Source organism: Nicotiana attenuata, chromosome 2, assembly GCF_001879085.1.
Source record: "Nicotiana attenuata strain UT chromosome 2, NIATTr2, whole genome shotgun sequence".
Taxonomy (NCBI): domain Eukaryota; kingdom Viridiplantae; phylum Streptophyta; class Magnoliopsida; order Solanales; family Solanaceae; genus Nicotiana; species Nicotiana attenuata.
The window spans coordinates 50941030-50955727 of record NC_031990.1 but is presented as its reverse complement, the minus strand read 5'-3'; the positions used below and the strand labels follow the sequence as shown (position 1 = coordinate 50955727).

At 40.6% G+C, this 14698-nt stretch overlaps 2 protein-coding genes and 1 pseudogene across 2 annotated transcripts; 2 read left to right on the top strand and 1 right to left on the bottom strand.

Moving 5' to 3' along the window:
- LOC109219503 lies at positions 308 to 3580 on the bottom strand (annotated as a pseudogene).
- Positions 4709 to 5188, top strand: LOC109219494. Its single transcript, XM_019383958.1, has one exon. The coding sequence runs from the start codon at positions 4709 to 4711 to the stop codon at positions 5186 to 5188; it is 480 nt and encodes a 159-aa protein (XP_019239503.1).
- LOC109219486 lies at positions 5678 to 9295 on the top strand. The gene is made up of 2 exons (XM_019383950.1): positions 5678 to 5875; positions 8963 to 9295. Exons 1-2 carry the CDS (start codon positions 5678 to 5680, stop codon positions 9293 to 9295), a joined length of 531 nt encoding a protein of 176 aa, XP_019239495.1.

Genomic DNA, 14698 nt, shown 5'->3' with positions numbered 1-14698 from the left:
ATCCTTGGCAGCACAATGAGAAAAGTAGACATTGAAAAATTATACTTTATCAAATATGTAAGGGAAATTGTTAAATTATTCAATTTGATAATAATTAAATAATTTCAGAATAGTTGAGTTCTTTTTTCAAGTTGATTCAAATTATTCTAACGTTTTATTACTTATTTATTTTTGTTTGGCGTTAAAAAAAACTTTTTGAATTCCCGGTAGAAAGAGATTTCATAAAATTTGTACCTATAGAATTTGCTAATCGGCTGTTCAACAACAACAACAACAATATAAAACCTAGTGTAATCCCACAAGTGGGGTATGGGGAGGGTAGTGTGTCCGCAACCTTACCCCTACCTTGCTAATCAGCTGTTGTTTAGAAATGAAATTAGTTGAACTTAATAAAAATAAAAAATAAAATAAAGAATCCAAAAGTACTCTATTCCGATTTATGGTTCCACATTTCATTTACATGCAATAAAATACCTCGAGAGGTTTAAAGATAAGAACTGCATTTTTACTTCATGAAATAAAAACCTTGAATCCAGTTCATCTGAATAACTGATATACCCTGCATGGCTGCGTCGAGATAATAATCAACTAGTTTCAAACAACAATGGGTGAATATTTGACGAGAAAGTACTATTTGTGCTAGTCCATGTGTTAACTACTGATATCGCAGTTCTTTCTGCTGTATCACCCTTCTCCAGTTGAAAATTTGTTACTGCTGCGGAAGGCACTTGTGATCTGATGCCTTCCAATGCTATGGTTACTTCCTTCATCGTTGGCCTTCTCTTACCATTCAAGTTCAAGCAACGATATGCTATATTAGCAGCTGCCATTGTTTCCTCCTTTCTACCTTCTTGTGAAATTTCTATATGTAGAATCATATCAAGGCGATTTTCATCCATTGCCAAAAGGAAATTTGTTGCTAAACTTCTGTCTTCGCTTGTCGTGGTTGAAATTGCTTTCTTTCCTGTTAAGAGTTCAGCAAGAACAACTCCAAAGCTATATACATCACTCTTTTCTGTAAATTGGCTGGATTGGAAATACTCAGGATCTAAATAGCCAAAGGTCCCTTGGACTCCGGTTGTTAGGTGAGTTTGATCAATTGAAATAGACCTTGAAGTACCAAAATCTGACACCTTGGTACGGTATTTTTCATCTAAAAGTATGTTGCTCGACTTGATGTCCCTATGATTGATCGGAACTGAAGTTGCGGAATGTAGATAAGCCAATGCTCCAGCAACCTCTGTGGCAATCCTCAAACGTGTGCTCCACGGTAAGAGAAACTCATTATTCTCATTATGTATGAGGCTGTAAAGTGTGCCATTAATTATAAACTCATATACAAGTAGAGGAACTTCTGTTTCCAAACAACAGCCGAGTAGCTTCACCACATTTCTATGATTGATTTGTGAAAGAATAACCACCTCGTTGATAAACTGATCCAACTGGTTTTTGTCTACCAGCATGGACTTTTTCACGGCTACAATCTTTCCATCAGGTAACATGCCTTTGTATACCGTGCCTTGACCTCCACGACCAAGTATGCGATCTTCATTGAAGTGATCCGTTGCCTTCTCCAGCTCTTTGGCAGTGAATATTTTTCCTTTGTCAATGATCCCATCATTGGATGATAGCTGCTGCTGCAGTAAGAGGCCACCATTTCGCTCAAAAAACATTTGTTTCTGTTTTTATTCCTTCTCTTCTTGGATGTCTTGTATAATAAATAGCTCCCAAACAGTATAAGCAGCAGTCCACTACTTATGATTGTACCTGTTGACAGAAGTGAGCAGAATTAACCTATAGGCTAGAATTTGGTATTATACTCTTTGTTGAAGGAAATTTCTGAGTCTTTCTGTGATTGAACATAGTAGAAAGTAGAAACGCAGAGATGGATAACTTTTAGACCTAGCTTTCTTTCTTCTTGATTTGCAACCACTAAAGTATCAAAATTAGGATGTCTACCATTTTCTGGATGTAGTTCTGACAATGTTGAGTTTTCAAGTTTCTAGCAAGTACAATAGAAAGTGACTCACTCCACACAATGAGTTTGGGAGATGTCCACTTTGAGAAGCGAAATTCGTTTGCGCAATTGGTGCATCCTTGAATGGCTGATGACATAGAAAACAATGTTAGAATGATATGCATCAGGTTAATTGAATGAGCTTTTTCCACTTTCAAATCCTAGTTTCCGCACTCCATAGCAAAAAATTTCCTACAGTCAACCTAATTTTTGCAGTAACTTTATCAAATCACTTTGAACTTCACGTACTACTGCTTAGAACATAATCAAGAAATGAAAGAGAAATTATTATTTAGATTCTAAATGCTGATACTATTGATTTCCTTTTCAATTAGGCTCTTTGATTTGTTTCTTCGCCACAAAATGAGAGGGGGAGAGGGACAGTGGTGTTGGTGGAGTGTGAAAAATGGAAAAATTAGGGTTACATTATACAGAATTAACACTCATTATAAATTCAATGTAGTTGATTGCCCTCAACCTGATCTCTAGTGTCTTCTGCCACTGACAAGGCCTAAATTGATGTACAAACAATTCAGGCGATGCAAAATGCATTCTCTTGTTTGCTCTACAATAGTGTTCAATCGAGTCTCCTACTCATATAGTCAGTCTTTCTCCCAGAAATCTGATTCATGTGATGTGCATATGCAGGATATTGTTCGATGCAACAGAGAACTCATAATTACACATAAATATTACTCCAAATGATTGTGTTCAGCCAATTTTACCTTGGTATCCATTAGAGAAGTATGGATTTCCTTGTGTTCCAGGTCCGCAGTGACACTGCAGACTTGCCATAGAAGTACCATCTTCCAACTTAACAGCAGCATCAGATTTATTGCAAAGCAACCCCTCTTCTAACTCTTTGGCTTGGATAGTCCAGAGCCAAACAACAGGAGCATAACCAAGAAAAGTAAAGGGCTGTGCAACTTCATCAGGAACCCAAGTTTGGTCTACCAAGAAAGCCGAACTGCATCTCGGAGCTCCTTGCTGAATCCCCGAGCTGGTGAAGTTTGCTTTGTACGAGCTAAGATCAAAAGGTACTAGAGATTGGCAGCAGTTGATGCCATAGCATCCGGTCAATGTTGTGCCTTCGCTGCAGATAGATGTGCATCCAGAAAGAACATTTTGTTTCTGTGTCACAAGACTATTTCCACAGCCAACAAGCACCAATTTATTCCTATCTTTTGAGTAATAGAAAGGGCTTCCAGACAAATCCGTACCTGTTGTGATGATTCTACTGCCTTGGCTTGAACCATTGCATAAATTTGTTATTGAAACTAAGGTAGTAATAGTTTGTTTTTCCAGTGACACAGATATCACTTCACTTTGGACTTCAACTTGCAGAAATGAATTCATGTAAGGTTTAGGAGGATTAGTACTTCGATCGCACTTGATTAAGTACCAAGAATTAAGGGAGCAACTGGCACTCAATCCAAATGGATATGGAATGGTAAGGTTTCCACAACTCTTTTCACAGCCAGGCTTTACAAGAGATGAGGCTGCTGTTGATTCATAAAACCATAAGCAAAGGGAGAAGCAATAACAGACATACAAATTCAAGAGTCATTTGGAAGTTTTTCTCTGGCTTTATAGGGTTGAAATTGAACTTATTAAAATCGTGAACTTTGTAATTTGTACTTGTAAGAGAGAATTGAACTAATTAAAATCTTGAACTTTATACTTGTAAGTGATCCGGCTTTGTACAGACATATTCTTCTCCTGGCAGGTAACATGTCAGGTTTGGAATAAAAAATAGTATTTAATTGGAAAGTACTATATGTCGTAATTGTCTTCTTGGATCAGGTCAAAAAATTTGAAAAAAGTACTCGATCTGCAATGGTATCACAAATTGAGAAAAGAACTTGTTGAACAAATGTTCAAATTTTGGTACAGGTGCTTGGTCTTTACAACAAAATTTATTTGAAAAAGTAGTACTTTGTCATAAAATCTTTAGTAATTCTGGATTTCCACTGCTCCCACTACTTTCACCCATCATGTAAATAACCTCCCACTATTCATCACTATTATGATTGCAACTCCCACACCTCCATAACCCCTCCCCATGATCTTCCCCCATGATCTCAATTGTTAATGTCATGTTTAAGACAATCATTTTGTATCCTTCTATATAATAGTATAAATAGAGGCATGAAATGTGATATGGGAGATACTTGAACACTTGATGAAATAAGAAAGTTATCTCTTCTTCTCTTATTCTAATTATCTTCTTGTTTTATATTGTTACTTTGAGCTACATTTCTTAACACGTTATCAGCACGAAGTTGAGCTCTTTTTTGTTGTTCAGGTATATTTGTTCATTTTGTTTTCTTCGTTGTATATTTTGATTTCATGATTAGTATCTTTAATATGCAGTTTTATAATTTCTCGCATCTCTAGATATGTGTAAAAATAAAGAATTCTATGTTTCTTTATTTTAAGTTATTTGTATGATTGTCATGTGAAAGTTGCTAATTTTTATGTTAATAGAATTAATTGAGAGAATATATTTTGTTCTAGTTAACATCAAAGATATACTGATAATTTGAATAAAAAAAATAGTATTCTTTTCTATGAAATTATCACTTTAGTGTATATATAGATCACAAATGTGATATTATGTCAATTTTTAAGATTCTTTATGCTATTATCCTAATGATTTCTAATTAGTTATCTTCTTTGATAGTTTTTACTATGTCGAATTTGTCAAAGCTTGAGTTTGTGGCACTTGACATTTCTGGAAAGAATTACCTATTATGGGTTCTCGATGCTGAGATTCACTTAGCCGCTAAAGGCCTTGGTAACACCATTACTCAGGGTAATGAGGCATCAAGCCAGGACAAAGCGAAGGCCATGATTTTCCTTCGTCATCATTTGGATGAAGGTTTGAAGGTTGAATATTTAACAGTGAAAGATCCACTTGAATTGTGGACTGGCCTGAAGGAAAGGTATGATCACCTTAAGGCTACGGTATTGCCAAAGGCTCGATATGAGTGGATGCACTTACGGTTGCAAGATTTTAAGACCGTAAGCGAGTATAACTCTGCTGTATTTCGAATAACTTCCCAATTGAAGTTATGTGGGGAAGTTATGAATGATGAGGATTTGCTGGAAAAGACTCTTACGACTTTTCATGCCTCAAATATGGTATTACAGCAGCNATTGTTACTTTGAGCTACATTTCTTAACACGTTATCAGCACGAAGTTGAGCTCTTTTTTGTTGTTCAGGTATATTTGTTCATTTTGTTTTCTTCGTTGTATATTTTGATTTCATGATTAGTATCTTTAATATGCAGTTTTATAATTTCTCGCATCTCTAGATATGTGTAAAAATAAAGAATTCTATGTTTCTTTATTTTAAGTTATTTGTATGATTGTCATGTGAAAGTTGCTAATTTTCATGTTAATAAAATTAATTGAGAGAAGAATACTTATTTTATGTTGTTCTACATTTGAAATTGTGTTAAAGTTAGAAGACATTTTTGTTCTAGTTAACATCAAAGATATACTAATAATTTGAAGAAACAAATAGTATTCTTTTCTATGGAATTATTACTTTAGTGTATATAAATCACAAATTTGATATTATGTCAATTTTTAAGATTCTTTACGCTATTATCCTAATGATTTCTAATTATTTATCATCTTTGATAGTTTTCACTATGTCGAATTTGTCAAAGCTTGAGTTTGTGACACTTGACATTTCTGGAAAGAATTATCTATCATGGGTTCTCGATGCTGAGACTCACTTAGCCACTAAAGGCCTTGGTAACACCATTACTCAGGGTAATGAGGCATCAAGCCAAGACAAAGGGAAGGCTATGATTTTCCTTCGTCGTCATTTGGATGAAGGTTTGAAGGTTGAATATTTGATAGTGAAAGATCCACTTGAATTGTGGACTGGCCTTGTCACGACCCTAAACCCAAACCCGGTCGTGATGGCACCTCTCGTGAAGACAAGACCAGTCGACACACTTCCACTTCACTTTAAGCAATTAATTAAATAAATACTAAGTCTTTAATAGAAATAAAATCCCGAGATAATAGTATAAGTTGCGGAATTAAAAACCAACACAGCCCGACATCAGGGTGTCACCAGTCATGAGCATCTAAAACAATACTACAAATCTGAAAGACTAATCCACTACTACATAACTGAATCAAAAAGGAAAATAAAATAGAGGGAGAATGCACTGGGCTGCGGATCGCCAAGCAGTTACCTAGTAAATCTCCGAAGATCTGCTGGAAACTATCAACCCTCAGTAGCAGGACCTGTAGCGCTCGAATCTGCACACAGGGGTCAGGGAGTAAAGTGAGTACTCCAACTGAGTGAGTAATAACAATAAATGAAGACTGAGCGATATAAAATCACGTTAAATACAACAATAAGCTATAAGAGGCAGAACAAAATCAGTAAACACAATTAAACAGTGAAATCTTATAAAACACCTTTTAAGCAGTTAAACATGTAAAGGAAAAGCAGCTAGAAAGGTAAACACACAAGAACTGCCCCTCGAGCTTAGTAACAACAGCAGAATCAGCCCCTCGGGCAATATCACAGAACAATACCAGCCCCTCGGGCTATATCTCATATCACAATGGGTACCTACGCTCACTAGGGGTGTACAGACTCCGGGAGGGGCCCCTTACGGTCCAAGCGTAATATCAAGCCATCTCGTGGCATCATAAACAGGCTATCAGCCTCATATAAATCACAAGCCACCTCGTGGCGTACAATCTCAGGCCCTCAGCCTTATTATCATAATCAGTATATCACTGCTGCGGCGTGCAGCCCGACCCAAAAGTATCCTCACAATACAGGCCCTCGGCCTTACTCAGTCAGAATCCCATAAGCCCCTCGGGCAACAGTAAAATATGAAGCTCAGCTCAAAATATCTTTTAAAATATCATTTAAGGTGTTTAAAACAGAATAACTTAGCTGAGTTTTTGAAAACAGTAAAATATGGCATGACTGAGCACAAGTATGAAATCAAATAGTGAGGAAAATATCAGTAAAAATCCCCTAAGGGTTCAAACAGTTGGCATGAAGCCCAAATATGGCATTTAGCCCAAAACATAACAATATCAAACAATAAGCTATCAAATACGCAATAAAATAGTCATTCGGGATGGACTAAGTCACAATCCCCAACGGTGCACGACCCCACGCTCGTCATCCAGCGTGTGTCTCACCTCAACATAGTCGAACACTGTGAAATCCGGGGTTTCATACCCTCAGGACAGCATTTAAAATCATTACTCACCTCATTCCGGCCCGAAATCTAGCTCGCAATGCCTTTGCCCCTCGAATCGGTCTCTAGATGCTCCGAATCTACCAAAAAGCAGAACGTAACCATTAAATTATGCTAAAGGGACGAAGCCCACTCGAAAATAATCGAAAAACATCACAAATCCCGAAATTAGCAAAACCCGACCCCCGGGCCCATATCTCGGAATTCGATAAAATTAACATCATTAGATTCCTTATCTCCCCACGAGTTCATACATATAAAAAGTTCCAAAATCCGACCACAAATGGTCTTCCAAAACCTCGATCAAAGGCCTAGGCTTCTAAGCCCTAGTTTCTCTAATTTTACCTTTAATTACATCTCTAATCCGTGCATTAACACCATAGAATCGAGTGTTGAGGTCCAAAATTCTTGCCTCAATGAGTTCCCCTTGAATTCTCTCTTCAAAATCGCCCAAAGCTCTCAAATTCGTGTTTAAAAGTGAAGAAATCCTCTGAAAATTACGAAGGAGGAAATATAACTATTCTGACCCAGGTTTTTCGCACCTGCAGTCCATAAGTCGCACCTGCGAGACCGCTTCTGCGGTCCCAATGGCCGCACCTGCGGATTCCACTTAACGGGCCAAAATCGCATCTGCGATATGCTGCCCGCACCTGCGCTATCGCAGGTGCGCTTCCCCTACCGCTTCTGCGATTCCAACTGGTCAGGCCCTTGGCCGCATCTGTGACCACATTTACGCTCCTGCGAGACCGCACCTGCGGTCCCCTAGCCGCAGGTGCGGTTATGACAGCAAATGGGAAACTTCAGCTGCCACAACCAACTTCCAAACTTCCCGTCAACCATCCGAAATTACCCCGAGGCCCCCAGGACCTCAACCAAAAGCACAAACATATCCCATAACCTTATTCAAACTTATACCAATCTTCAAAGTACCTCAAACAACATCAAAACCACCAAAACACATCGAATTCAAGCCTAAGGTTCTAAAATCTTCCGCATTCCGCTTTTGATCAAAAAGTATATCAACCCACGTCCGAATGGTCTGAAATTTTGCACACACATCCCAAATGACATAGCGAAGCTACTACAACTTCTGAAATTCCATTCCGACCCCTATATCAAAATCTCGCCTATCAACCGAAAAATGCCAAAAACTCAATTTCGCCAATTCAAGCCTAATTCTACTCCGGACCTCCAAATCACATTCCGATCACACTCCAAAGTCCCAAATCACCTCCCGAAGCTATCCGAACCATCGGAACTCACATCCAAGCCCCCTAACACATAAGTCAACATCCGATTGACTTTTCCAACTTAAGCTTTCTTAAAAGAGAATAAGTGTCTCAAACCTTCTCAAAACCTTTCCGAACCCGAACCAACCAACCTGATCACATATAAAACCGATAATAAAGCAAATAGAAGCAGAAATGGGTGAAACGGATCGGTAACTCATGAGACGACCGGCCGGGTCGTCACAGGCCTGAAGGAAAGGTATGATCACCTTAAGGCTACGGTATTGCCAAGGGCTCGATATGAGTGGATGCACCTACGGTTGAAAGATTTTAAGACCGTAAGTAAGTATAACTCTACTGTATTTCGAATAACTTCCCAATGAAATTACGTGGGGATGTTATGAATGATGAGGATTTGTTGGAAAAGACTCTTATGACTTTTCATGCCTCAAATATGGTATTACAGCAGCAATACCGTGAAAGGGGTTTTAAAAAGTATTCTGAATTGATCTCATGCCTTCTGGTGGCTGAGCAACATAATACCTTTTTGCTGAAAAATCATGAAGCCCGTCCCACAGGGTCAGCTCTGCTTCCTGAAGCGAATATGGCAGCTAGACCTGATAAGTCTGGAAAAAGACAGAATAGTAATCATGGCCATATGAATGTACGTGGGCATGGCAATGGTAAGAGACGATATAATAGTCGTCATCATGGTGGTCATGGCAAACGAGAGAACAATATGGGTTCTCAAAACAATCCTTCAAGAGGCAAAAGCGGTACTGCCACCGCTGTGGCATGAACGGTCATTGGAAGATTGAATGCCGTGCACCTGAGCATTTTGTCAGGCTTTATCAAATCTCCATCAAAAGAAAGACAAATAATGTTGGAGCATCATCTACTAATGCCCCAGTTGAGTCTTACTTGACCTTTAAAATTGATTTTGAGGCAGGGAATTCAAACAAAAATGATGACAGTGTCGAGGCAAATCTTGCTTTGAATGATGATGATTTTAAAGGCCTCGATGATCTTACTCATTTGGAAGTTGAAGACTTCTTTGGAGATCAAAACTAAAGTTTTATCATTTTACTGGGGAATGCAGCTATGTTGTTATTTTATTTTCAGTTTTTTTTGTCTCGTTCTAAAGTTTTTATTTTCAAGTAGTACTTAAATTGTCTTATGTTGTTGTTGGTGTTGTTACTTTTTCCGTATTTCTCATGGTGTACTTTTATTTTTTATGAAGAAAATAAAATTTCCCAGTCTTCAATTGGATCCAAGATGAGTAATGAAGATTTATGCCATTTGGATAGTGCTACAACTCACACGATATTAAGAGAAAGAAATTTTTCTCTTATTTGGTTATGAAACAGGCCTATGTTAATACAATATCTGGTAGTACAAAGTTAATTGAGGGCTCTGGAGGAGCGGCCTTATTACTACCTGGAGGAACGATATTAACTATTGATAATGCATTGAATTGTAGTAAGCCCCAAAGAAACTTGTTGAGTTTCAAAGCTATTCGCCAAAATGGCTACCATGTTGAGACATCAAACGAAGGAAATGTTGAATACCTTTATATTGAAAAATATGTGCACGAAAAATTACGCGCAATTTCTTCTGGGTTGTACCACACAAACATTGGTGTGGTTGAATCACATGCCATAGTAAATAAAAGGTTTACTACTTCTAATGATTTTATCATTTCGCATGACCGGTTGGGCCATCCCTATCACGACCCCAGTTCGCCCTCCGTGAACATGTCGTGATGGCACCTAGTCCCTACGACTAGGTAAGCCTAACAATGCGGAAATAACATAACTTGCGGAAACCAATAATTAAAAGTAAACAAACTAGAAAGAAAACTGTATATAAATGCCGCTCGGTACATACAACTCAATAACGCGGAAGTCTACAATATCATCCCAAAACCCGGAAACTCATGGGAACACAAGCTAATGGAAAGTAATACACTGCTCTAACTCCAGAGTATCTAAAATAACAGTACGAAAGGAAAAGCTAACTGCTAAAGCTAGAATAAGATAGAGACTCCTGGTCTGCGGACGCGGCAGATGTACCTTGAAGTCTCTGCTAGGTCTCTCCGCCCGAGGATGATACGCCTGGGTAGAGCTACCTGGATCTGCACATGAAAAACATGCGCAGAAGGGGCATGAGTACACCACAGCGGTACTCAGTAAGTGCCAAGCCTAACCTCGGTTGGGTAGTGACGAGGAAGGTCAGGGCCCTACTGAGAATAAACATAATAATAAGTCTTGCAACAGCATGAAATAAACAGAAATAATGAGTACAGCAATGAAGTAAGACAAGTTATCCAAGGCAACAATTAACACTCAGAGAATAAGATAAGATAGAGTAAAACAGCTCAATATCAATACCAACAACGAGGATCTCCCAGGATACCGTCCTGTAGTCCCTTTCATCAACTGTCCAAGGAGCTCCCGGGATACAGTCCCGTAGTCCGGCTGTCAAAGTGCAGCAGGGGGGATCTACCGGGAATCTAACGCGTAGTCCCAAAGTAAAGGTGCAGGGGGATCTACCGGGAATCTAACCCGTAGTCCCAAAGTAAACAAACAAAGGGGGGGAGCTACCGGAATCCCACATCCGTAGTCCCAATGTAAATACGCAGTCACAGCAAGAAGATATCCAGAAATGAAGTTCTACGATACAAGGCAACAGGTAGTTCTAGCCTAACATGCTTCACGTAGTACAAACAAAGCAACTTGAGCAAATAGGCAATTTAGACCAACTAAGCATGCTTTTCTAACTAACACAGGCTATAGTTGCAAATGGAATAAGCAGATAAGAAAGAAACTCAGTCTAAATATTTAAAGTAAAATCGGATTTTCAACAATTAGCTCAAGTACGCGCTCGTCACCTCACGTACAAGGCATTCAATTACCAAATATCATATCCTAAGGGGAAAGGTCCCCCACACAAAGTTAGACAAGCCACTTACCTCAAACCGGCTCCAAAATCAACTCGAAACCACACGTTTGCCACGAGTATCCGACTCCAAATGGCCCAAATCTATTCGATTCAATTACATATCGTAAATAACATCTCAAGCAACTGATTCTACTATTTAATTTAAAGCTAAGACGCGAAATTAGGTAAAATGACGAAAATGCTCCTCAGGCCAACGTCTCGGAACCGGATAAATTTTACATTTTCAGAACCCTCGTACTCTCACGAGTCTAACCACATAAAAATCTCTCAAATCGGAGGTCAAACACCCACTCAAAACTCAATAATTTGGTCTATGAAGTTTTACCCATCTTTCATTCAATAATCCGAAATTAAGGAGAAATTCGTGATTAGATTAGTGGGTTTTCAGCATAAGAGAGTAGAATATCGCTACCCAGTCGTTGCCCTCGAAATTCCCTCGAAATTTCTCCAAAATCCGAGCTCCCAAGCTTGTGTTTTGATAAAAAATGGCTAACCCTCGATTTTGAATTGTTTATAACTGTCCAGTCATTTAATGCATCGCGAACGCGGAAGTAGGCTCACGTTCGCGAAGAAGAAAAAGTGAAGGCTGTAAAATTGCCCTTCGCGAACGCGTGGAATGGTACGCGAACGCGAAGGCCTGGACTGGCAGTGCTACGCGAACGTGATGAATAAAATGGGCTCAGCCCCCCCCTCCCCCCAGGGCCAAATTGGACTATGCGAACGCGATGGATAGGCTGCGAACGCGAAGGAGGAAACTACAGGGCTTCGCGAACACGGGTCACTGAACGCGAATGCGATGAAGAAATTTGTCCTCCTCCCAGATTACACTACGCAAACGCGTGGACGAGGACGCGAACGCGAAGAAGAAGAAGGTCAGAGCTATGCGAACGCGATAGGAGCATCGCGAACGTGAAGAAGGAATTGGACCTGCAACTGCTGAAGGATTTTCTGCAACTTTGCACAACTCCAAAATGCTCCGTTGAGCACCCGAAACACACTCGAGGCCCCCGGGACCTCAACCAAACCTACGGATATATCCCATAACATCATTCAAACTTGTACCAACCATTAAACCACCTAAAACAACGTCGGAAACTCGAATTAACCAATGATTTAAGCCTAAAAACTTCAAATTCTATCAAAACACGCTTTCGATCAAAAACCTAACCAAACCTCGTCCGAATGACCTGAAATTTTACACACACATCCCAAATGACATGAGGGAGCTACTGCAACTTCCGGAATTCCATTCCAACCCTCGGATCAAAATCTCACTATCGGACTGGAAAGTTCAAAAATTCGAACTTCGGCATTTCAAGCCTAAATCAGCTACGGACCTCCAAAACACATTCCGAACACGCTCCCAACCCCGAAATCACCTAACGGGACCATCGAATTTCCATTCCGAGGCCTTCTTCACACTGTTCCGACTACGGGCAACTTTCCAACACTTAAGCTCTCATTTAGGGACTAAGTGTCCCAAAACTCTCCGAAACTCAAAACCGAACATCCCGGCAATTCAAATTAGCATAAATAGACTTGGGGAAAGCAGTTAATAGGGGATCGGGGCATTAATTCTTAAGACGACCGGCCGGGTCGTCACATCCTCCTACACTTAAACATTCGTTCGTCCTCGAACGAGCATAAAGACATACCTGAAGTAGTGAAAAGATGAGGGTAACTGCTGCGCATATCCTGCTCGGTCTCCCAGGTTGCCTCCTCGGCCAGCTGACCCCGCCACTGAACCTTTACTGAAGCAATGTCCTTTGAGCTCAACTTTCTGATCTGCCTGCCCAATATAGCCACTGGCTCCTCAACATAGGATAGATCCTTGTCCAATTGGACTGAACTGAAATCCAACACGTGCGACGGGTCACCGTGATATCTCCGGAGCATCGAAACATGAAATACCGGATGAACCCCGGCCAAACTGGGAGGTAAGGCAAGCTCATAAGCAACCTCCCCAACCCGCCTCAAAATCTCAAAAGGGCCAATAAACCTCGGACTCAACTTCCCTTTCTTCCCAAACCTCATGACGCCTTTCATAGGCGAAACCCGAAGCAGAACCCGCTCACCAACCATATATGAAACATCACGAACCTTCCTGTCCGTGGAGCTCTTCTGTCTGGACTGGGCTGTACGGAGTCTATCCTGAATCATCTTAACCTTCTCCAATGCGTCCTGAACCAACTCTGTGCCCAATAGCCTGGCCTCACCCGGCTCAAACCAACCCACCGGAGATCTACACCTCCTACCATATAAAGCCTCATACGGCGCCATCTGAATGCTGGACTGATAACCGTTGTTGTAAGAAAACTCCGCCAATGGCAAGAACTGATACCAAGACCCTCCAAACTCAATCACACACGCACAGAGCATATCCTCAAGAATCTGAATAGTGCGCTTTGACTGTCCGTCCATCTGGGGGTGAAATGTTGTGCTCAACTCCACCCGAGTACCTAGCTCCTGCTGCACGGCTCTCCAGAACCGCGATGTAAACTGAGTACCTCTATCTGAAATAATAGAAACTGGAATACCATGCAGACAGACGATCTCCCGGATATAAATCTCCGCCAACCGCTCCGATGAATAAGTGGTACACACAGGAATGAAATGAACGGACTTGGTCAGCCGATCCACAATAACCCAAATGGAATCAAACTTCTTCAAGGTCCGTGGGAGTCCCGATACAAAGTCCATGGTGATGCGCTCCCATTTCCACTCCGGAATCTCTATCTGCTGAAGCAACCCACCCGGTCGCTGGTGCTCATACTTCACCTGCTGGCATTTGAGGCATCTAGACACATGCCCAACTATATCTTTCTTCATCCTCCTCCACCAATAGTGTTGCCTCAAGTCCTGGTACATCTTCGCGGCACCCGGATGGATGGAATACCACGAGCTATGGGCCTCTGCTAAAATCAACTCTCGAAGCTCATCGACATTGGGCACACAAATCCGACCCTGCATCCTCAATACCCCGTCATCTCCAATGGTCACATCTCTGGCATCACCATGCTGAACCTTGTCCTTAAGGACAAGCAAATGAGGGTCATCATACTGCCGCTCCCTGATACAATCAAATAAAGAAGACCGGGAAACCACACAAGCTAGAACCCGACTGGGCTCCGAAAGATCCAATCTCACAAACTGGCTGGCTAAGGCTTGAACATCCATCGCCATAGGCCTCTCTGAAGTTGGTAAATATGCCAAACTCCCCAAACTCTCCGCCCGGCGACTC

Coding starts and splice junctions, on each gene's coding strand:
- LOC109219486 (XM_019383950.1), top strand. CDS start 5,678: ATGTCGAATTTGTCAAAGCTTGAGTTTGTGACACTTGACATTTCTGGA. Junction 5,876..8,962: donor ATTTGGATGAAGGTTTGAAG/GTTGAATATTTG, acceptor ATGGTATTACAG/CAGCAATACCGTGAAAGGGG.